General features: G+C 39.3%; 2 protein-coding genes across 2 annotated transcripts; one reads left to right on the top strand and one right to left on the bottom strand.

Annotated features, from left to right (window-relative positions):
- Nucleotides 1-5,496: 5,496 nt before the first annotated feature.
- Nucleotides 5,497-7,529, top strand: LOC116253850 (uncharacterized acetyltransferase At3g50280-like). The gene has a single exon (XM_031628812.2). It carries the CDS (start codon nucleotides 5,736-5,738, stop codon nucleotides 7,161-7,163), a length of 1,428 nt encoding a protein of 475 aa, XP_031484672.1. The 5' UTR covers nucleotides 5,497-5,735; the 3' UTR covers nucleotides 7,164-7,529.
- A 4,375-nt stretch (nucleotides 7,530-11,904) lies between these two features.
- On the bottom strand, nucleotides 11,905-16,259 carry LOC116253859 (sulfoquinovosyl transferase SQD2-like). The gene is made up of 11 exons (XM_031628824.2): nucleotides 15,715-16,259; nucleotides 14,792-14,858; nucleotides 14,522-14,592; nucleotides 13,803-13,920; nucleotides 13,655-13,728; nucleotides 13,378-13,433; nucleotides 13,210-13,293; nucleotides 13,029-13,116; nucleotides 12,854-12,931; nucleotides 12,716-12,772; nucleotides 11,905-12,636 (listed from the first exon to the last, which is right to left on the bottom strand). Exons 1-11 carry the CDS (start codon nucleotides 16,014-16,016, stop codon nucleotides 12,141-12,143), a joined length of 1,491 nt encoding a protein of 496 aa, XP_031484684.1. The 5' UTR covers nucleotides 16,017-16,259; the 3' UTR covers nucleotides 11,905-12,140.
- Nucleotides 16,260-23,304: the final 7,045 nt, after the last annotated feature.

A 23,304-nucleotide genomic window follows, 5' to 3' on the forward strand; every position in this document is an offset into this window, starting at 1 on the left:
TAAAAAGGGTAGAGAAAATAACCCCTTGATGCATGAAAGAAAAGGCCATTTTTGGTATCCATGTAGCCAAGAAAATCTCATTGATCTTGATGTTAGAAGAAAGCAACCCAATTAATAATTTAGTGATGGTAATTAGCATGATAGATGAGATATTGCAATGGTCATGATATTTAGTACGAGATATTATTAGCTGGTGCCATCATGTGACAAGGAAGTCCAAGTTTTAAATTTGTGATGTACATATAAATTCTAATCATCTTCTCTACATAGATTTATTGTGTTCTACTAACTGCATGGTAAAGACAGTACAACTTAAGAAGATGTTTTGATAGGAAGGACGAGCGTTCTGTTCCACGCGTTCTGCCAAATTGAATAAAACATAACATCACAAATCCGGCATGTCTCTTGGTAAGGAATCACCAAGCAAAAAATGCGGATGTCGCGTAGCAGAGCTAGAAATTTCTGGCTGAAGGGCACTAATACATAGTAATCATACTTCTCGACCATTCAAAGAATATCTGAGGCACTTCAAATTAAATATGTAATCGACCATCAATATGTGAAACCCTAGTTTTTCAACCAGGTTTCTGGAAACTGGTTAGTTTTTGTATATGGAGTCTTTAGGTGACAAGACAAATACAACATTTGTGAAAAAAACTTTGAGGAGATTGGGAAAAGAGCCAGTTTATTCACAAACATATGAAAACATTGTTCAAAAACCCAGTTTTGAGCATCATCCATACATGCCTTAAGGTTGTGTTTGATAGTCTCGGATCTTAGACCAGAGGGTGATTTAAGATCCCTTTTATATGGGACCCATGCTGTTCAAAAACCAGATTTTACCATTATGTGAAAAAGAGGAATTGAGATCCTTAGTTTATGGCCAAAACTTTAAATCCATGGATCTAAAATTCTAAATAATCTCAAATCACCTCGGACTTCAAATCCAAAACTATCAAACACCTCATAAATGTCTTCAAAAGCCCAGTTTCGACTATCATACAGATATGCCCTGAATGTCTTCAAAACATCCGAACATGTCGTAGAAGTTCTTATGCATTAGAAATATAAGGTAGTCCACTTGATGCTTGCTGTTTGATATTGATATTTGCTCAGTCCCCTCCAAGTTTAGAACACACACACAAAGTCATACTAGCAAAAGATGCATTTCTTAAGTGAGCAGAAGCTACATATTCAAGACAGTATCCAGCCTCATCCAAATTTTAGAGTCCAGATCTTGTCTGAACTTTGGTCCATCTGGATCTAGGTACAACCATTTCAAGATCCAACTTGTTTACTAGCCAGATCTCATATTATTTATTCATCCAACTTCAGAACAAGGATTGACTAAAAGTCAAGGCTCCCACTTTCTTTTGCTTCTGCGGTTTAGGGCTGCGTCGTCGCCTATGGCACTCGAACTCGAACCAGTAACTGGCTGTCTAATGGCGTCTGACCTGAGACCCGAGATCTTATATTATTTAATAACATGAACTGTATTAGAAGTCGGTGCAAGACAGAGGGCGCACTTGCATTCCTTATATTTGATACCACTGGAAGCATATAAAATTTTTTGTAAGTACAGCCAGGATTCTCCAATGATAAGAACTGAAGCCAACCGACCAAAACCGCCATTGATTTAAAAATTAGCATAATAACTGTCTTCAAGTGAGATCCCACAGTTCGCTGCTTTCAAAAAAAAATGGCTGACCATTGATCTCATTAATTGTCTTCCTGTCACTGAACAGGCACCATAACTTCGGTCTTCTTTTAAAATATAAGCAAAGAATCAAGTATAAATTTTCTGCAACTTCAAGACAGGCATAAAGAAAAGAAGAATGCTTCACATCAGCTGAGTTGGCCTCCCTCTGTCAATAAGAGGAAGAATTGGTCATCATTTAGTGCCTACTTGTTTATAATTTAGAAAAGTGTGCACATATTTTTTTATTTTTTTGATATAAGCCTCACTTTTGCTGATTGCTGTCAAATTAACAATAGTTTACTTTCTCTGTTGTGCTGCAACTCCTGGTAAATCTTAGTTAAACTGAACCAACCAATCATACTTTTCATCTTGTGAAAAGAATAAGAAAATATGCAGAGTTTGCTCATGTTTGAAAAAGGTAAAACTTAAAGTAAAGTTGGGTTACTGCTCATCAATTGTTTCATGAAATTATGTCTTATCTATACCAATTTACAAAACAAATAAAAGTAAGAGACCCATCTTCACATTATTGCGAAAGGAATAAACTTTCAAACAAAAATTTAGAATCCTCTACTTGGTCAATGTGGTAATATGTATATATCCACGATTGAACAGCAAAGAAAGATCAAGTTCATAGAACAGTAAAAGAAAGAGGATCGCAAAACCCATTAACCAGATCTTACTCATTAATCACATGATGTATGTAGTAGGTTCATGGATGGCATTGTAAGTAACCAAAATCCATAATGTTGGATTCGTTTCTGATAGTTGGCAGCTGCCGTGGATCATGCAGAGATCTTCTGCAAGAGATTGGCAGAGTAATTTTCACTCATCTGTTGTTCTTGATTATTTTTTTGTCTGTTCTTTCTTGGGGTAAGAGACCTGACAGCCCCGCTTTACCCTGTCATTTGATGGAAAAAGTAACCAAATATCGTATTGGTAAATTGAAACTTATTCATTGCTAGGCTGTCCTCAGCCGTCCATCTCCAGATGAGTGCACGTAGTTGTACAGGGAAGCATTAATTTTTTATTTTTTTAATCAAGGTCTTAGTATTTTACTCGCGCACCATCTTCGATGAACGGCTGCTTACAGCTTAGCAATCTAAAACCAAGTCATGCTTAAGCTGGCTGATTGGATGCCTACTCTTTCAAAGATCTTTATCTTCTCCGAGGTTGAAGATATAATTTCTGCTGCTTTTTCAGTGTATGAAGATAAAAAAAAAAACACAGGGTTCATGACTATATTCAATTCATAGAGTCAGAAGATTGAGAATGAAAAATGATTGTTTACTGATCCCTAAACTATATTATTTGGAGCTGAAAATTAGTGTGTGTGTATATATATATATATATAATTTCTGCTGCTTTTTTAGTGTATGATGATAAAACCACAGCGTTCATGACTATATTCAATTCATAGAGTCAGAAGATTGAGAATGAAAAAAATGATTGTTTGCTGAATCCTAAACTATATTATTTGGAGATGAAAATTAGTACTTTATATATATAATTTCTGCTGCTTTTTCAGTGTATGATGATAAAAACCACAGGGTTCATGACTATATTCAATTCATAGTCAGAAGATTGAGAATGAAAAAATGATTGTTTACTGATGCCTAAACTATATATTTGGAGACGAAAACTAGTATATATATATAATAACTATAACACCTGAGATTTGTGGAACTTCTGAACATTTTTTGACATGATATGATTTATAGATGAGTTCATTATAGACCATTTTGTAAGAACCGAGGCATAAACCATGTTCTTATACTGATTTCTGTGGTCGAAATATTTATGAAAATTTTGGTTTGCCGATGTTATAATCTACATAAAAGCATATATATATATATATATATATATGCATTGGAATTATTCAAAAGGAAAGTTGATCACTGCAAATTGATCAGCAATTTATATCATACAAGCATGTTTACTTTTATTTATAAACATATTATCTTAATTGAGCAATCATAATGTTGTTAACATATTTATTTACTGGTTCGGCGAGACACGTGGCCCACCGACCAACTGAGCCACTTACCGAGCATTTTGACTGAACAGCTCACAGACAGACAGAATAAAATGTGAAATTCATATAAGAAATGGTTGACTTATTTCTTGTGATCTGAAGCACATGAGCCCCATGATCTGGACGACTCTTCTCCTTAAACAAATGAAGCGCAGTCAACGGTCTATTTTATGCAAGTCATGCTTGACCCCTAACCTCATATGCCATAATTTGGGTCTCGCCCACAAAAAAAAAATTAGGCAGTTTTAAGCATGTTGATATATATATATAGTTAAAAATCCATCGCAATTTTATACAGATTAATTCTGCGCAATTTTGCTGGTAGAAGACATAATTTAGATGCTTTTAAAAATAAAATTCAAAAGATATTCTTTAAGGTGCCGTTTGACAATAATAACGTATTGTTGCTGTCTCATGAATCTGTCATAGATTTATTGAACACCTATTATGATGTTTTATGAATCTGCCCCATTTTTCAGGACAGGTTTATAGGTTTATGGAATAATAACAGAATGTTACTATTCCCAAACCACTCCTAAAAGTTTTTATTCATTAAACAAATCATGTAAAACATATTCATCAAATTATTTTTGCCTATGCTTAAATATGCATTTCATTCACAAGTAGTAAAATACAAAAACACATAAAGAGTGCAGCATTTAATCGCAATGTTGATGGACATAATTTAAGTACATGAATCTGAAACTCTAGCTCTTTAGCCAAGTGAAAGTACCTATGTGGCGGCCACATTTGAAAAAGGCCATGTCCTAATAAGACCCACCTCACCACTGTGTCCGAAAGTGGGCTCATGTTCAGCAGCCGAGCTATAAATTTTTGGCCAAGAGACGCTCTCATTCTAACTTTCAAAATTTAAGGGACACTCATATGTAAAAAAAAGTAAAAAAAAAAAAGAAAAAAAAAGAAGAAGGAAGTATCAATACATAAATAAAACAAATTCTATAGACAACTGCCCGCACCAGCAACAAATTGCTCATGCTCATCCAATTGTATGGCGGTGCCCTACAAAAGGCCATATATTCACGTACCGCCAGGCGAACCGCCTAATTGGCCACCGACACGTATCTCTATCTTAGGGCCATGTCATTTTCAATGCCCCCCCCTACCTCATTCATGGTTCATTCAGGGGGCCATGCACCTTGTACGTGATCTACGTAGTTCAGATGCTCGCCACTCGTTTATCTTGATGCACCATATTCGTATTCTACAATATGATGTGATTATATTCAACATTTCGTTGTTGAACTAATCTACATGATGTCATATCCAGTAAGGTCATATTGTTCTTGAATTATGTCCCAATAACATAATGTTCGATCTTTTCATGAAACGCTATTTAATAGCTATAAAACTAGCAAATAATTCTACCAATATGATTTCAATCTAACTTGTAATACATTTTGTTATGTATCAAATTTGGTACAAAGAAGTCGGATGGTAAACTTTTAAGGAAAGAGGGATTTGAGTTCCCACTTGGATGGGTGGTATCTGTAGCTGGCTGAGATGTTGCCATTAAAATGCTGGTGGGTCCTACAACCCACCGTGCCGAGCACATGAAGGAGCTGACATGGCATGTTGCGATTGGCGCGTATGACACTGAATCCTTATCCAAGAGGGACCTTTTCTGTCCCCTGCGTCTCCCTCACATGTGGGCTCCCCCGTTCATCGTCTGTCAATGAGCCTCGTTGTCTCCAACCAGCAGATCCCTTGTGACTTTAACAATTCTTTAGCTTCTTCCATCAGTTTTTCAGCAGTATTCTATTATATTTGGAGAAAGTGAGAGAGAGGTAGCCCTGTTGGCTGTTGACAGCATCTTTTTCGACGGCCAGCAGCGACCCCTTCCACAAATGCATGAACCGATCCCTCCCTTCCGTCGCTATAAATAGCCGTCGCCTGCTCACTCTCACTCCCCACCACCAAGAAGAGAAAGAGAGTGAGCTACAGTGAGAAAAGAACAGAGAGAGAGAGATTGGTAGTGGAAAAATGGCGGTAGCACCATCCAAGTGTTCTTCTTCCTCTTCTGTGAGCCCCCTCTCTGAGTGCACGGTCTTCCCTGAGAGTCCCTCGATTCCCGTGGCCTACAAATTGACTGTTTCCGACCTGCCCATGCTCTCTTGCCAATACATTCAGAAGGGGGTGCTTCTCCCCTGCCCTCCCGACGCGTTGCTCAGCCTCCTGAAGGACGCCCTGTCGCGCACCCTCGTGCATTTCCCCCTGCTCGCCGGCCGTCTCCGGACGGACGCCGACGGGTACGTTTACGTGGACAGCGACGGCTCCGGTGTCCCTTTCGTCCACGCCGCGGCGCCCGGACTGAAGGTGGGTGACGTGTTGGCTCCCCAAGACGTGCCGGAGGTCGTCCGCGGGTTCTTCGCGATGGATGGTGCTGTGAGCTATGAAGGGCACTTCCGGCCGCTGGCTGCCGTGCAGGTGACTGAGCTCGCGGACGGAGTCTTCGTCGGGGCCACAGTCAACCACTCATTGCTGGACGGCACGTCCTTCTGGAACTTCTTCAACACGTGGGCAGAGATTGCTCGGGGATGCACCGAGATATCGCGACCCCCCGACTCGAACCGGTTCTTCGTGAAGGACTCGGCCGCTGTCCTCCGCTTCGATGCCGGCAGGGCCCTCGCTCCGCCGAAGGTGGCGGCGCCACCCTTGAGGGAGAGAATCTTCAGTTTCAGCCGGCGGGCGGTGGTCGAGCTTAAGGAAATCGCGAACCAGTGGAAGGGCGCCATGGGCGAGGAGGCGGACATGGTGGAGGTGCTCGGGAAGGCAAGCAACGACGCCTGGAAGGGAAGCGGTAAAGGGAGGAACGGGACTGCAGGGTTACCGGCGCCGGAGGTGTCGTCGTTCCAGTCGCTGTGCGCGCAGATATGGAGGTCGGTGACGCGGGCGAGGCGGCTGCCAGCGACGACGAAGACCACGACGTTCCGGATGGCGGTGAACTGCCGGCACCGAGTGAGCCCCCGGATGCACGCCGAGTACTTCGGAAACGCCATCCAGAGCGTGCCGGCGACGGTGGAGGTGGCGGAGCTGCTCCGGCAGGAGGTCGGGTGGGCAGCGTGGCTGCTCCACCAGGGGGTGGCGGAGCACTGGGACGCCGCCATCAGGGGGCGGGTGGAGGAGTGGGAGAGAGCGCCACGCGTCTTCCCGCTGGGCAACCCCGACGGCGCGGCCATCACCATGGGCAGCTCCTCACGCTTCCCCATGTACGACAACGACTTCGGGTGGGGCCGCCCGGTGGCCATCCGCAGCGGCCGAGCCAACAAGTTCGACGGCAAGATGTCGGCGTTCCCCGGCTGGGACGGCGCCGGCAGCGTCGACGTCGAGATGTGCCTCGCCGCCGACACCATGACGCGCCTTGAGCGCGACCCCGAGTTCATGCAATACGTCACCCTGCCCCAAAACTAAACTCTCCTCAAATCCCCCTAAAACCTTCTTACTTCAAACTGCTTTCTCAAATCCCACCTCCTTCAAACTTCTTAATGTAATATTTTTCAGAGAACCCTTCGTCCCAAATCCGCCTTCACCATGGTAACTATGTCTAAGAATACGTTCTCCCTTTCTTCTCCAAGAAAGAAGATTGTGAATACTTGGTCGCTCTGCTGTTAACTCTGATCAGGAACAATGTTGGTCTCATTATGTAACTGTAGTGAAGGGGATTTCCTTTCATATCTCCTTCATTTTCTTTTCCCTTTTTCTCATTTTGGGTTTTGCTGTTATTTCTTCTTGTAGTTTCTGTCATATCTACTAATAATAATTTTCTTCCTTGGATAAGACTTTTCTCCTTTTTTGCTTTTAGAGAGAGAGAGAGAGAGAGAGAGAGGACAAAATAGAAATTTAAGGAAGCCTATGGACATGAAGAGAAAGAGAATTTACTTTCGCTTCTTATAATATGTGTTGGTGGAATTTCTGTTCTTGGAATCTTCCTTTGCAGATTGGTGGCATTTTGCTCCACATATTATTTGATGATGCTTTTCTGCTTTTCCAAAATGGATATGGGCCCAACCGACCCGAGTCACCTCTGTCAATTAAAGCCTAACAGAGGGATGTTGTCAACTATGCCTCCCATAAGGTCCAAAAACAAAAACTCAAAAAAAAAAAAAAATCAGATTTTTTATTTTTATTTTTGATGCTATGGTAGAACATTACTGGTCTAGAATTAAACAGAAGACTTTCAGTTGAAAGAGGTCAAAAATTTAATTTGAAAGAAGTCAAGAGTTTAATGCTTAGAATTTATTTATATATTTTTTTTAAGCTTAAAGCTGACAAAATAGTTAAATAATTCATTGGTGGCAATGCTTGCGCGTGTCCGGGGACGGTGTCCATGTGATGCAGAGCTTGATGTTGACCTTTTATAGGTGCTAGTTGACATAGGAGAGGGACAGTAGCCACCAACTGCTAGAGCTGTCTGTGAGGCATCTTTCTCTACTAGTAAAAAAATTGCCAAAAGAAATTAAGACCAAGTGATGAATTCTCTTGACCCAAGTTGACAATGCTAAAGACTATAACAAATTTTAAATTACCAATGTTGATTGCTAAGTTGACATTGTTAATTATTTTCATTTGTCAGATATCTTGGCAATAATAAGAAAGCATGAAAATAATGTGCATATGTGTGTATATTATGTTAGAGAGAGAGAGAGAGAGAAGAGCAAGAGAGAGAGAGAGAGGTATTAATTGAACATGAGGTTGACTAGCTCTATTAATATTGATGTCAAGTTGGCAAATTTTTTAGCCTTGACAAAAAAGCTACGAATAATAAAATGTGAGGGAAGTAGGAATCACGTGAAATGAGATACGTGCTCCAAATAATTACTACTTCTCATAAGAACATGTCCTAAAGATGCATTGCGATTTGGAAAATCAGATCCACTTTGAAAGACTTCACTGTCAAAGAATACTCTCAAAAGCTGGAGTCTCTAAGGATCCATCTAGTAGATGAAACAGTTTGTAATTGTTTTAAGTTTGTAATTGTTAATGAATCTATCTTAAAAGTTGAGGCAGATTCATAAAATACTTTTTAAGGTATTTCAAGAATCTACCCCAAACTTTGAACCATCAAATGACCGCCAAAGAGCTGTTTGTTTCATTACCATTCTTCTTAAATAGTTGCACATGTTTCGAGGTTGCTCTTGATGGTCATATTTGATAGCTTCGGATCTTAAATTAAAGACTCATCCATAATTCGCATGAACGAAAATCCGCGGCACCTACAAATCTAAGATCTGTAACACATGCCAACACCACGGAAGGCGAAGAAGATGGATCGAGCTCCAACTTGAAGAAATTTTTTGCTTTCTAGCTTCGGTCGTAGAAAATGGTTCATTTTTATACACGTTTTGGCTTCAACCTCAAGGTTTGAACCTTTAATATATATACCTACATCTCAACTATCTTGTTTGTTTTCTGTAATTCGATTATTCTTTCATTTCTTTTAATAAAAGGTCCCGGAACCTCATCTCTAACAGCGTTTGCATCAAAACTATCATATTTGTTTAAAAATTAAAGCAAAGGCGCAGAGTGGCAGCATACCTCGGGCCTACTGAAGTACCACTTCAAAATATATTAGGAGGATCACTCTTTTACGACAGACCACTGACAGCCACACAATCTATATATATATATATATATATATCGAGAGAGAGAGAGAGAGAGGGGGGGGGGTCAATGGGTCCCCCATCGTAAATAAATAAAAAAAGTGGAAAGATGATCAGTATTTATACCATTCTAAAAGGATTGGCAAAATATGCATTTTTCTAATTGTCCATAAGTTTGTAGGGATTCAACTCAAATGAGCTAACGGCACTCTGGAAGATTGTAGCTTGGCATGTAGCTTGCTTTGGCCTTTAGCATTCCAAAGTGCCAAACACCAAGCTAAAGGGCATTGTTAATAATATGTTATGTACATGGAATCGATTCAACCTATTATGCGACTTGTTTTTAGATGATGTCGTCCATTTTCCTCACTTTTTCACTTCTTATCACTTTCCTGTTTCTGATTTTTATATTTACAACTATTTTCCTACCTAGAAGCGCGTAGCATAGCTAGTGGACTGGTGAAAGTATCGTCGACAATTCAATTCTCATGGGTACCACTCATTTAAACTGTAAATGGTGATATGCTACGCGGACTGATGAAAGTATCGTGATCAATTCAATTCTCATGAGCACACTTATTTAAACTGTAAATGGTGAATGCGTGACAAGTTTCAACATAGATTCATTTGAAAGGAAGGCGGCCGCACTCCAAGGTGGGTAGGGGCCAATATGGACGGAACAAGAATGGCCTTAACCAGCAGATCATCTCTCTCCCTGGCATTCCATTCATGACCTAACTACTATCCCGGTTTCGAGGAAGGAATCACTTGCTCGATCGAACCCACGTAAATTCACAACCATCAAAGATTGGTGAATATGTGTGCGTGTACGTTTCTGTTTTTGAAATTCTTCTCGATTCAAGATGCTTCCACGTTTCATGGTCTTCTGCCATCCATGAAGTGAGTGAGTGATGAATCCGGCGCATCCAAAGATTCCAACGGAGGATACATCATCTTCACCATCATTGCAGGAATTCTCCAACACTCTCTCTCTCTCCCACACTCTTCTCTATCTCTATCTACGTACTTTTTTATTTTATTTCGCTGGTCCCACTGTCCATAGCCACTTCAAATGGGAATTGTGACAGCTTCGATTCAGAACACTTGAATAGATTGAAAGTTGGGACAAGTTAGAGTTAAAACTGTTGAAAATTGAGAGAAGTTTCACCCTAGATCCGGTAAATTACTCGGTGTTGCATTTTGTTAATGTTCAGTATTACATTTTCAGAGTTCATCAGTAAACCGACAAGCCTATCACAGAGGTGAAGCAGCATATGGACATGAGATCAAGCACTCGAACCGAGTACTTAGGAGTTGAGCCACAGTACTTGGTAGCCCCCAAAAACACACATATTACTGTGCAGTAATTAGGGGACAAGGTAAATGAACTACTTTGTACAAATAGCGTCACCTCTCTTATAGATTCCTGGCCTGATCTCAACTCCATTTGCATCCTTAGTTCAAGCATGGAACCAAAAGTTTAAATCTGCATCCTGAGAAGCTCAACATTTTTCCCTTCTCTCTCTCTCTCTCTCTCTCTCTCTCTCTCTCTCTATCCCTTTCTTCGTCTACATCGAATTTCAGCTTTCTTTCTTTCTTTCTTTTTTTCCCACATTCCTCCTTGCCACCAACAAGCCTGGTGTAATACTAATATGAATGAGCAAGTTACATACTTTACACGGATAAGGAAAATGAAAATTTTCGTGCTCTCCTGGATGTCAGGTCAATGATGGAGGGTACAAAAGCATGATGGAGGTTCCTTCCCTTTTTCTCCATGAAGCACAAAACATGTGTCTGTGTCTCATCGTTTTACACACATAGATTTTCATAGACAAGATATTTGAAGATCAATTCTAGTTTTTTGGGTTTTGATTAATGTAATTTATTCATTTCAATTGCAGTAAAGTAGGGTAGTATTAAATTTTTTAAATCTTACGATAGATTGAAGGTGATTAAGTTTATTGATATGGTTAATAAAGCATTTTCAAAAGTGCAAAACGATGAGTTGCGATCTGTCTATACTTGGACAGTGATCCTCGTAAACCAGTAACCTCCGAAGATGACGATGATGATGGAGCAATGGAGTCTGGACGGTTTGGAAAGATAGTAGGATTTTGATCGGCATGGAGCCTCCACCCAAACGAAGTCTTTTTTTGTTGATACTTCATCATTGGTAAAACCAAGGCTTGGTGCAAGACTTGCGATAAGGGATGGTTCTGCAGATATTTGCCACATGTTCCATGTCATGCAGTTTACTCTTCTTCATTCAGGAGTAGGTTATCTCCTCCAAGAAAACTGACAGGAAGGGTATATGTGATGTCCCCCAGCCTCAGGCTGATTTCTGGATATATGTGATGTCAGAAAGTGTTTCTGCTAGAGTCATGGTGGTTACTTATGTCTACTGCTTCTTAGTTACCTCAGAAGGAGGTGCCACTGTAGATCATGGATGCAAAGTTTGGATAAAAGCATTTCCATCAAAAGTAAGGTTTAACTTTGTCAAACTTTATGATTTCTTGGTAAATTAGTAGTTTCATCAATGACCGATAAAACCATGCAGCAATATCCTTGCCTCCTTTAGCTTTTCTTTCCTCAAAGATCTTGTCTTCTTGATGCAAGCATCCACAGTTCCAACCAGCTTGCTTTTCCAAAAACAAATGGAAGCACAGGAAGTTATGGAAAAATGCTTCTTCTGCCACAAGATAAGATACATTGTGGGCATTGAACTCAATGAATGAATAGCAACACTTGATCACCAAGCACACAATTAGGCAATGAACCATCTACTAAACTAATCATATCTGACTGCTGGAGACCTGAACACCAACCGGACCAGCCACTGAACAGGCCTCAACAGTTGTGCTCGTTTTTTCCTCCAGAACCAAATTGCAGCATTGTACTGCTCATTACGAATCTTCTTTGTTGCTGCTCGCCAGTCATACTTCTCCATCTCTTCTCTAGCAGCTCTTCCCATAGCTGTTCTCAATTCTTCATTAGAGAGCAAAGTTTGCACTTTGTTGACACAATCTTCTAGATCACCAGGTGTAAAAAGGTAACCTATCTTTCCATCTTGATCTTCAGGAATTATATCTGGTATTCCTCCAGCACGTGCAGCCACCACTGGAACACCTGATGACATGGCCTCTAGCACAACAAACCCAAGTGTTTCAGATTCTGATGGCATCACAAAGACATCACCACTTGCATACGCTTGTGATAATTCCTCCCCCTGCAGCATTCCTGTGAAAACAGCAGGCATGCCAGAGAACATTTTCTCTAGCTCTAGTCTGCGGACAAGATCATGTCATATAGCTGCAAATTTAGACACATGATTTTCAGATGCTAGTGGCAGGGCCTTGTGCTTACCTATATGGCCCATCTCCTACAAAAGCAATCCGTGCATTTGGAAGTTGGTCCATCACCCTACAAATTGATCATGGTGTCAGCAATATATTTCAACAACCAATTCCATATCTACACTTGACCTCCAAGATAATATCATACCTTTTAAGGACATCCAAGCTCTTTTCAACTCCTAGCCTTCCCACATGAATTATGAGTGGCTTTTGTGGTTCACCGTTACTAGTCAACAACAAAAAGAAACTCTCACTAACTAAAGATGCATAGACATCGGAGGCACAAATGGCCTATAAATGCAAAAAGAGGTTATCTTGCTTACGTAAGTCGGATTCTCATCTCTTCACTTTGATAACGTGGATGGAAGCTCTCGGAATCAACACCTTTGCTCCAAAGTCGTATTTTATTAGCTGAAACATCAAGCAAGGTGTAATACTTAGAACTTGGAAGCCAACATGAAGATGTAACAGTTAGAAGCCAAAGTTGTTAATGATGCAGTTCACCTGCAGTCACACGGGCAGCCAAGAGGTCTCGACTGATGGCAACAGAAGGAACCAGAGTAAGATCTGCCGCTCTGTGAAGAAATTCTTTATAAAGTAAAAGCAGATTAGAGACTAAAACAATTGAAGTATCAGAGAAATGATGAAATAAGAAGTGAAAATCTTCCATACTTATGATTAGCCACATAGGTTTCACCAGCCAGCTGAATGTGTACCTTGGGATATATCTGTGACCAGAAATATAAACAAAACTAAGATGAATAGCGAGGAAAACCATGTTAAGCATGTTCATCGTGACACGTAAAGATTAGATGTATCAGAGTAGAAGTCAAGAGTACACAGTAAAAACATATTTTATTAAGTTGGGGAGGATTGTAAACTTATTCCTTCCCCTTTTCTGAATTTATCTGATGAAAAAAAAAAATTAGAAAAGAAGCAACTGACTCACATTGGAACATGAGTGTGATATGACAGCACCAAGGGAACACATAATAGTTTGGCAATTACTAGTGCACCAAATACCTGAAAAATACAGAATGGTCAAATAATAAATATTTATTTTACATAAAAATATGATTTCAATTTGTCATGCGTACCATAATTCCAGGCGATGAAGCATGGATTATGTCAGGCTTGAATTTTGCAACTTCAGAAATTATTCTTGGGCTCAGGGCCAATGAGAGTGGCACGTTTCGGTACCATGGGCAAGGGAAGCTGTAAAAGAAATAGAAATGCTTAGAAGGCCTAGAGAGATGCATAAGCACACAACATTCATGCATAATTTGCCTTTATGGTTCAGTCAGAGGATAATGCAAATTCGTTGCACAATTTCCCACCCAACAGAAAGCGTTATATATCTCAGGTCACATATCCAGGCAATAAGACAACACAGGCAAACACAACCCATCAGAGGCACAGTATATAATAATAATTTCTCAGAGGCTGATCAATTTCCTTGTACGAGTTTCTAATCCACAGTCAAGTGGTCACAGATTTCCAAGAGGATTGCAAATATATAAGAACCACGAAGTCATGGGCTAAAGCCAGTCTTCTGCAAGGTGAACATTAACACAATAACTTTTCTATACATTTCGGTGCCAATGAACGGTTTAGGGTTTCAGAGTTTGAAGATCCTCAAAAGTCTCATTTTTACAAAGAATCCTTTAGATGGCTGTCAAGTCAATATGGCAACACTGGAAAGAGTGATTAATCTTTAGATTCCGTTGGGTGTCCGAAGCTGCATAATTACATGCATATGCTGACAGGAGACATGTATTTTCTAGGTTCCCATATAAACAAAGAATACAGAAATCACCTCCATGAACCGATCAATTTAGCACCATAGAACTCTTGCGGAACACCTTCATGAGTGGTCACCACAATGACCTAGATACAGACAGGGGACATTAAATATGTGAAAAATATCACTGCATTTATTTAAATGAGAAAAACCAATCAATGCCTCACTCTCAATACACCTTTTAGCGTATGTGAAGCCTGAAAGTAGCTTTACAACTCACTAACAGAAAACTCTAATATAGAGTTGCAACAGAAAAAGATACATATTGATTGACTATGCAAATACCTCATCCCCCATTTCGCGCAGATACTTGATGAAGTTTTGGAAACGGTTCTTGTATCCCGAAATGTAGCTGCAGTCATAGAAAGCATACATCAGTTCGTCATGTGGTTGTTTGTTTTCCTGTTTTCAATACACGGGTATCACAGGAGAAAAGGCCAACCATGGTCTACAGATAAGTATAATATAAATATTAATTCTAGGGTCAGTTTTCTTTAACATAATGGCATAATTAAGTTCAATTCATTAAATGCAAGACAAGAAAAACCATCCCAGAACTTTTGCGTCAGACTTCCGATAAAATTTGGATTGAAGTTCAGATCTCAATCCAATGAACACGGTTCTATAATCCAAAATGAGGACCTAAATAAATCAAAGACCTGAGGACAAACACATTGGATAAAAAAACAGGCCCTTAAAAAACCTGTCTGTGGCATTTCCTCAAACAATAGCTGGATATCTCACCTGCACAGGCATGAACTTGCGCAACCTCTCCAAAATTTTCCTATTCAATTAGACAGTCACCATAGCATGAAAAATGCATAAGAAGGATCTCCCTTTCTTCACTATTTGTAACCGAAGCCAACACTATAACATCTATTTACAGGATTCAATTCCAAAGACAATTGTCCGTAACATGAAAATTAAGCAACAAGAAGAAAAAAGGATCCCCAACAAGACGAGCATGATAACTCTCAAGTCCAATTCAATAGTACTTGCAATATTTCAACACCACAATTTGCCATTTATGGAAACCGGATTTCAGATGACAAAAAAAGACAAATTCAACTCGGAATGGTACAGAACAAGAAATTTGGTGCAACATAAACTTAGAACAACAAATTACCAACTTGAAGAAAAGAGTTCACGAAAACGGGGAACGGTAGGCTACCAAAGTGCAGAAGCGGTAAAAGTGAAAAGAGACGCACGCGAAAGGGGAAGGCTCCACGAAAAGAGCGATCCTTCTCGGTTTAGACTTGGGGTCAACCACAGGCGTTCCAATTGATGGCACGTCCGCTTCCACTTCAGCTACCAATTCCATTTCTCCCGAACTCAAGCTCTCAGTTCTTCCCACCATACATCTTTGCCTTTTAGCAACCGATAACACGCTAGTGCGAAAGATGGTAGTTCTGCAGTCACCAACAGTAAGCTTGACCGGCCGTTTCTTCACCAGGTACGCGGGAGAGACCTTCTGCGGTACTAGCGGATTCGTATACAAGGAAGCAGCCATGGCGGGTATCGGTTCATGAGCGCATTATACGATATAGATAACGAGAATCTGAAAGGCTACGCTTACGATTTTCCGCCTCTGAATGGGTCGACTCAAAATAGGATATTCTCCAAGCAGGGAATCATTGAATGGATATGCCCACTAGTTACCAGTACTTGCTTTCTGATATGTCAAACACCATCGCATCGCTTCTGATGTTGGTGCAGTTCCTGCACAAATCTTTCGCTAGCGCTATGAGGTTAAATAATGATAAGCATGGAGATGTCACCAATAAAAATACTAATCAATCTCTACCCTCTGGTTTTTTAAATGTTTATTTAAGGAAACGGCCTTAGTCAAGTTTGCTTCAAGCATGAGTGGACCTTACATTGTCACCAGATGGGTAGCACAAAAACAGTGTGACAGAGAACACAAGGTTTGAACCTTGAACCCCTTAAGGGGTGTTTTGATAACCTTAGGTCTGAGATTTGAATAATTTGAGATTATTAGGAATCTTAAATTCATAGATTTAAGATCAAACCCCCATCCATCCAATCATAAAGGCTTTGATCATAAATTAAGGATCTCTAATCTTCTTTGTTTTTTCATAATGGTAAGATCTGGTGTTTGTTCATATCTTTCTTAATTTTCTCATATATCTGAAAAGGATCAAGGCTTGAGATTATTCATCTAAAATTTAACTATTGAACACCAACCAGTTTCTCTCTCTTTCTCCTTTATATATATGTGTGTGTTTGCGGGAGGGGGGGGGGGGGAGAGAGAGAAAATTTTTTGTCCTTAGATTTTTCTTTTTGTTTTTCTCTCAACCATCAATCTAAAAAAAAATAATCAAAGGTTAAGATTACTCTTCATCCAACTGCCATTTAAGTGTCTAGCGTGCATATATATATATAGATAGAGGGACAAAGAGAGAGAGAGAGAGAGAGTTAAACCCTCAGCCATCCCTCACTACCAAACATTGTTAGAATAATATGATGAGGAAACAGACCCACAACTTGAGCTAAATCCACTCTATTCGTTTAGCACTCTCTATAACTCCTATTTTCTTATGTGTTTGAACTCTTTTAGCTTCACGAAAACACCAGAAACACCACATATAGGCAAGTGTTAGTAGTTGGCCACACTAACCCTACAAAAATCGTTCAGTTTCATATTGTTGCCTTAAATTATTTACTTAGTGTCCCTAAAACTGAAAGAATTTTTGAAATTAATGCCCTTTAGCCCAAGATTCCTGGCTATGCCACTTACAAAAACATGCAACTTTCAACATGAGCCTTGCTATTTGCTTGCTCCTCTCACCATTCTCACTTCAGCTTTTGCTTTAAACATGTAATGTGTTTGCACAAACATATAACATCTTAGTGTCACATGCTTGTATATTGCCGCATTGGCTTGATTTTTTCTTGCTAATTTCCTCCATATCGACTCCTTTTTCCTACTAATGCTCTGTTTTGTTTATCCTGCGGCTATATATTTGCTCACTTTCATATGAACTTCAACCTCCTATGTAAATGAGTTGATCTCGAGCTTAATTGAAAACTGGAGCTTATAAACAAGTTGAATTACATGAACTCGGCTCGATTAAACTGGAGTAAACATGTTTAATCTATGTTATTATTTGGTAATTTACAAACTTAAAACCAAGAAAAGAGATCAAGTCAAATGAGGTAAACGAGCTTAAACGAGTCAAGCTCGAGCCGAGACTTGGTCTATCTAGTTGAGCTCGACCTGACCTTGTAGAGCTCGAGCCAAGCAATATATAAGCCAAGTCGAGCTGATGAAGCTCAAGCTCAACTCGGCCTGTATACATCCCTATATGTAAGCTTCTGTTTTGTAAAATATGATCTATCTTGACAATGTTCCACCGACTAAAAAATCGTGTATTCATTTTAGTAGTAATTGGGCCCAAAACTTTCTGCCTACTTCTTAATCGGATTGACGGAAACTGTTGTCAACGAAAGTGGAACAGAAGTTTGCTTGGTGAGATGGATATGTGTGTGGTCTCAATTAATTCACGTTGTTATTTTGACAACATCATGATAATGCGATGCATCCGGACTCAGCATATATACAATTTCAGGACTGAATATGAATCCGACTCTCCTATTTTACCCGGGTGATCCAATAAAGAATTAAAGATCTGGCTTCATTACATACTATGATAGTCACATCCAAATCCGCTCTTTTTATAATAGTATTCTCAATTGGAGTTGGAACTTGAATCTGGTCAAGCCAAATTCAGGAAGGCCGAGAAAGATGTCGACCTGAATACAAACCATGCTGCTTGTGAAAAGTAGTTGGCCAATTTTCTCAATCTACTTATAACCACCCCGAGGTACCGACGCGAACCTTAAAGGGATGAGAGGAAGGGAAAAACTTCAGCCTTTACTCCGGCGCTGAGATTTTCTTTCCCTTACTATATTATAGCCAACAAATTGGAAGCTGCAGTTGCACCATTATAGTTTGCAAGCTAAGGATTAATGGATCTAAGAACTTAAATTTCAAGTACGTTAAGAAGTTACTGATAGCTGAGAGGAATCTCTCGGCATAATATAATACATACCTTTTTTCTGACACTTGGGCAAGTAATCTTTCGTGAGTGCAGGGTTTCTCCACTGTGAAGAAACAGTAAATGTTTCTGAAAAATTCACTATCTGTTCATCAAAAAATACTCCTCCTGGTCCATAACTGGATATGCAGAAGGCGGAAAGTATTGTCAAGTACTTGTTTGAGTGAGCCCCATGAGCACAGCTTATATTCCTTCCATTTTGTGAAGACAAAAGAAAATAGTTTTACTTTACTGTAACTTTTTTCAGCCAAAGAAACGCAGAATTACAGAAGTAAATCATGAAATGTACTATTCACTATATCACATGGGCACGAGCGTGAGACAGGACATTACATGGGTACGGGACGTACAATAAGATAGATACATACAATATGCATATATAAATATATATATATAATTGGAAGTAACTTATATATGAGACCGACAAGTATGGAGGACAGACATGAGTATAGCACGTATAAATAATTGACAATGAGAATCCAAACTCTATGTAAAGCAGACAGAAATACTGTTCATCTTGAGTAGTGATTACATGTTATGGTACCTAAGTACCAGTGTAAGAGCGTGGGCTCATGGAAGTACGAACATGGCAGTGTATTTAATAGTTTTACAGAGAAAATATGAAGATAGTACTGGAACAGTATTGTTGGATGTCTGGTCATAATGTTATTGCTAACCTTGTCGTCTTCTTGTAGCCATGCACCTGCAAATGCAGCGGGAGGTTGGTATCTTTGGCCCTACTAAACATCAATTGATCTTCCTTCAACTATTCACTGGTCTTTCCCTTTTACCCTCTTTTATTCTCAGGAGGAGAATACTGTGCTGTGAAAGTAAAGCATGGCTTCTTGCAATGAAGAAGAAGCTCCATTTTCTTGCTTTGGTCTTTCATATATATATATATATATATATATATATAGCAGAGCACTTCTATTGGTCGCAAATTGCGATTGATAAGGACGCTCTTCATTCATATTAGGGCGCGAAGATCATGCAGTGTCAATGTTCTAAATGGTGCGTTTACAGAAAACCTAAAACACAAAAAAAAAAAAAACAGACGCACACACGCACAAAATCTTTCCCTTTTTTCATCTTTGGCATTTTTTCACATTTTTTAATGCTAAACTACTTGTTTCTGTGTTTTGATTTTTATTTGTTAGTTGTTCTACTTATTTTTTGATGTTGCCTTATTATAATTTTGTTTAATTTCTCCTGATTTTAAAAATTTGCTGTATTTTTCCCGTGTTTTTCCTTCTTTTTTTTTCAAGAGTCGATGCCATATTATACACGAGAAAACTACTGTAAAAATGGTGTTTGTGACTATACTGGAAGTAAAAATATATACTTGTCTTGTATGTCCACCCTCGCTGTAAAAGCTACCACTCCTTTGCAGTTTCTTATTCCTAATCTTTTACATGGTTCTCCTTTCTATACAATTGAAAATCTCATATACCACAGGTAATTGTTCCAACGAGTCCGGGTCATGCCCATCATGAGCGGATCCGAATCATACAATCCAACACAAGAATTTCCCTTTCATGTCAAATTTCCTCTTCTTTAATACTGGTCTGTGAACATGAAGAATCAAACTGTACAAAATATGCAAACGATGACTTTTTACTGCGGGAAATTCTACCGGAGTCCGAGTTTTTTGGTGTATTCAGGTGACTCAAAACGTGATCTGATCGCATCAATTTTGTCTTTCAAACAAGAACAGGTTAATCTTTGGACCTTCTTCTAGCGGTCAGTTGTTAACCTCATGTTCACAATTGTGAACACAAAAGGTTCACCTGAGTCATTATCTATGAACATGGCCGTTCCCCACTTCAAAGCTAGGGAAATTATAGATTAAAAGCATTAAACGATAAAAATAGGTAAATGAAATCTTTGGCTGTGTTTGGTTACTCAATTGAAGGAGCAAAGTTCGGCCGTGTTTGTTAACCGAGGACTCGAGATCCGACACCCCATCGGGGAACATGGATCTTAGATCCAAGTTTTTTATGCATTGTTAAGGTCCACTGTTTGTTTAAACAATCTGTCCTACAAAACACTGATTTCGGATCCCACAAGTATGCGCTTAAAGTGATTTGCTGCTTCACCGAAGCAGGTTTAAGTATCTGCATGGGCTTTAAACGATGAAATCGTTGATAAAATGCACGGCAATTGGTGTAGTTTTTTTTTTTTTTTTATCAGATAGCCCAAAAAAGTTTCAGTCAAGCTGATGACCGGTTTGTTTAATCAGTCCTAGTCCCAAAAGAGACTAGTTAAGTTGCCACCCACTTCAACTTCTTGTGTTTCAGGTGAGCAGGAGCTCAAGCGAGAACCAAAGCCCCCACCTCACTGGCGGAGCCATAAAAACTTGGTTGGAGGAGCACTTGTTTAAAGATACTCATATCTCGTGGGACACTTATATATATATATATATATATATAATGTTTAAAAATGTCCATTTAAAAATAAAAAAAAATTAAGAAACTAGTGTAGGCAACTGCCCACGTCAATCACCATGTAGCTCTGCCACTGTTCCTCCTTCTTGTCCCAAGGTACCAATGTTGTGTTAGTACCAAATGGCGAGATGTTTGCATGCTTCACCTTGCACGTAGAATCTACCCACCTTACAGTATAAAAACAAAACTTTCTACAAATTGAACCAGAGATACTTTGCATAACACACACACAAGTTTACCAGTTTGAAGTATGCCACCTTGGAACTCATTTCAACTTCTTGTGTTTGCTTGTCTACAAGAAGCTTTTGTGAGGGTCCGCGGTGTATTCTCATCAGTCTACTCCGATGAGCTTGGGCGGATGAACATGAGATGCTTGCGCGGTCTAACTTTTGCGACCACACCAGGTGAAGGTGAAGAAGACTTCATCTCAATTCTCTCTTGTTTTTACGTGCTCATCTAGAAGGCTTCTTGAACTGTTGTTTTCTGCATAGCGATCTCCTCCTTAAATCTTTCGCCACTTGGTAGGAAAGCGAAGGTTGTGCGTTGGATATCCTACCAAGCCCAAGTTTTTTTGGTTTAGTCCATCAAACATCAATTCCACATTAATTACTGAATTCAGATTCAGTTGTATCAACGGCCAAATGGGAAAGATACCCCTTCTCACACACACACATCATGATCTTCTACATTCTAGATGAGCAAGAGGTTAACAACCCACTATCTAAACAATGAAGGCATCGCCTGTGTTTTCCTTTCTTTCAAGGTTTTAGGTTGCATCTTCAACTTATATACAGTTGCCCCATCACTTAAGATGTAGAGATATAACATCTATATGAATCGAACTACCTCAACCAACTACTTACATCATGCTTTTGCAAAGCAAGAAAGCAATCAACAGTGCTCTTGTTGATCCTTGCCTGGCTATCTTTTTCTATGAGCCATCTCCTTTGACAGATGTCCCATCTTGAAAGCATCAACCTTTTCCTTCTTAAATGAGACATAGATGTATCTCTTATTGTTTTTAGGTATGCCATGCTTTCATAGTTATCTACATCAACAGTGGACATTTTTTCAAACGTTTTGCCTCGATACTTCGCTTCATTAAGTTGGACACAATGATTTTCATTTCCCAACAAAGAAATCACGAAGAAAAATAAGAAGGGGGTGAATCATGTCCTTACGAATTAATAAACCATATCTATAGGCTCAAGGATTGATGGGTAGGGTAGGTAAATATTTGGTACCAAGGAAAGATCGTGTTTGGTAAGATTCTAGTGTACAATTTAAGATAGACTAGAAATTGCAATCATGAACGCTGTAAATTTGATTTCCTTCTGGAATTTTTGTCGAATCTCATTTTTTTTTCTTTTCAGGTAATCATAATGTTTTTTGAAACATATAAAATATGATGTTGGTACGATTTCATAATTGGGAGGGAGAGGATAGAAAGGGTTCGACTTTAGTTTATAAAACAACTTGCCAGATGGAAAATAGATTTGAGCCAAAGAGATGCAGTAAATTCAGAGTTTACTTTGACTGCCCTTGGTTCCACACTCTTCAAAAAATTTCCCCTGATTGTAAGGTGCATTTTTAGTATTAAACGATCTCCGATGTCCATTTTGCTCACATGGGCACAGGTACCATTCGGGTGTGGATGTGGAGATATGGGTACGAGTATGGTAACTTTAGAAAATTTGAGTATAGGTTATGTAGAATGTATATGTAAATACATATAGTGTATATATGATAATCCACAAAAATTGGAAAATATAGAATTTTGGTAGAAGGGAAATAATACATAAAGAAAGAAAAAATCAAAATTAAAGAAAAAATTACGTTTAAAAATATATTTTTTATGTTTTAAAATACAGCCGTAATGTTGCCTTTTCCGCATACCGAAACAGGCACATACGCATATCACACGTGTGACTTAGTGTGGTCTAGGTATTCTAGGCAGAATCCAAGAAGAATGCAACAGGAAATTGTGGAGCACAAGAATTAGAACTTTTGCTTCTTCATCTTCAGTGATTGCATCTCCTGCTCTGCCCATACACAGACCCAAAATTCAAAATTTTCATAAGGGCACAAAAGAATCATGTTTATGCTGATGCATATTGATAACTTTTTAGATTTAACCATAACTGAGGGGATACCTGTGATTCATGCGAGCGTGGGTTATCATGCTCAAGATCTGAGAGGTACTGACTTACTGTCTTCGTCTTCTTAATTAGAAAAGAAAGAAAACATAAACTGTTTTTGCAGATGACGTGACATT

Source organism: Nymphaea colorata, chromosome 5, assembly GCF_008831285.2.
Source record: "Nymphaea colorata isolate Beijing-Zhang1983 chromosome 5, ASM883128v2, whole genome shotgun sequence".
NCBI lineage: Eukaryota > Viridiplantae > Streptophyta > Magnoliopsida > Nymphaeales > Nymphaeaceae > Nymphaea > Nymphaea colorata.

Excerpts from the sequence above, each read along its gene's own strand:
- LOC116253850 (XM_031628812.2), top strand. The coding sequence starts at position 5,736 with ATGGCGGTAGCACCATCCAAGTGTTCTTCTTCCTCTTCTGTGAGCCCC.
- LOC116253859 (XM_031628824.2), bottom strand. The coding sequence starts at position 16,016 with ATGGCTGCTTCCTTGTATACGAATCCGCTAGTACCGCAGAAGGTCTCT. Across the intron at positions 14,859-15,714 it reads GTGGAGCCTTCCCCTTTCGC|CTACATTTCGGGATACAAGA; the intron begins GTGCGTCTCTTT and ends CTATGACTGCAG. Across the intron at positions 13,434-13,654 it reads TATCACACTCATGTTCCAAT|ATATATCCCAAGGTACACAT; the intron begins GTGAGTCAGTTG and ends TTCTGGTCACAG.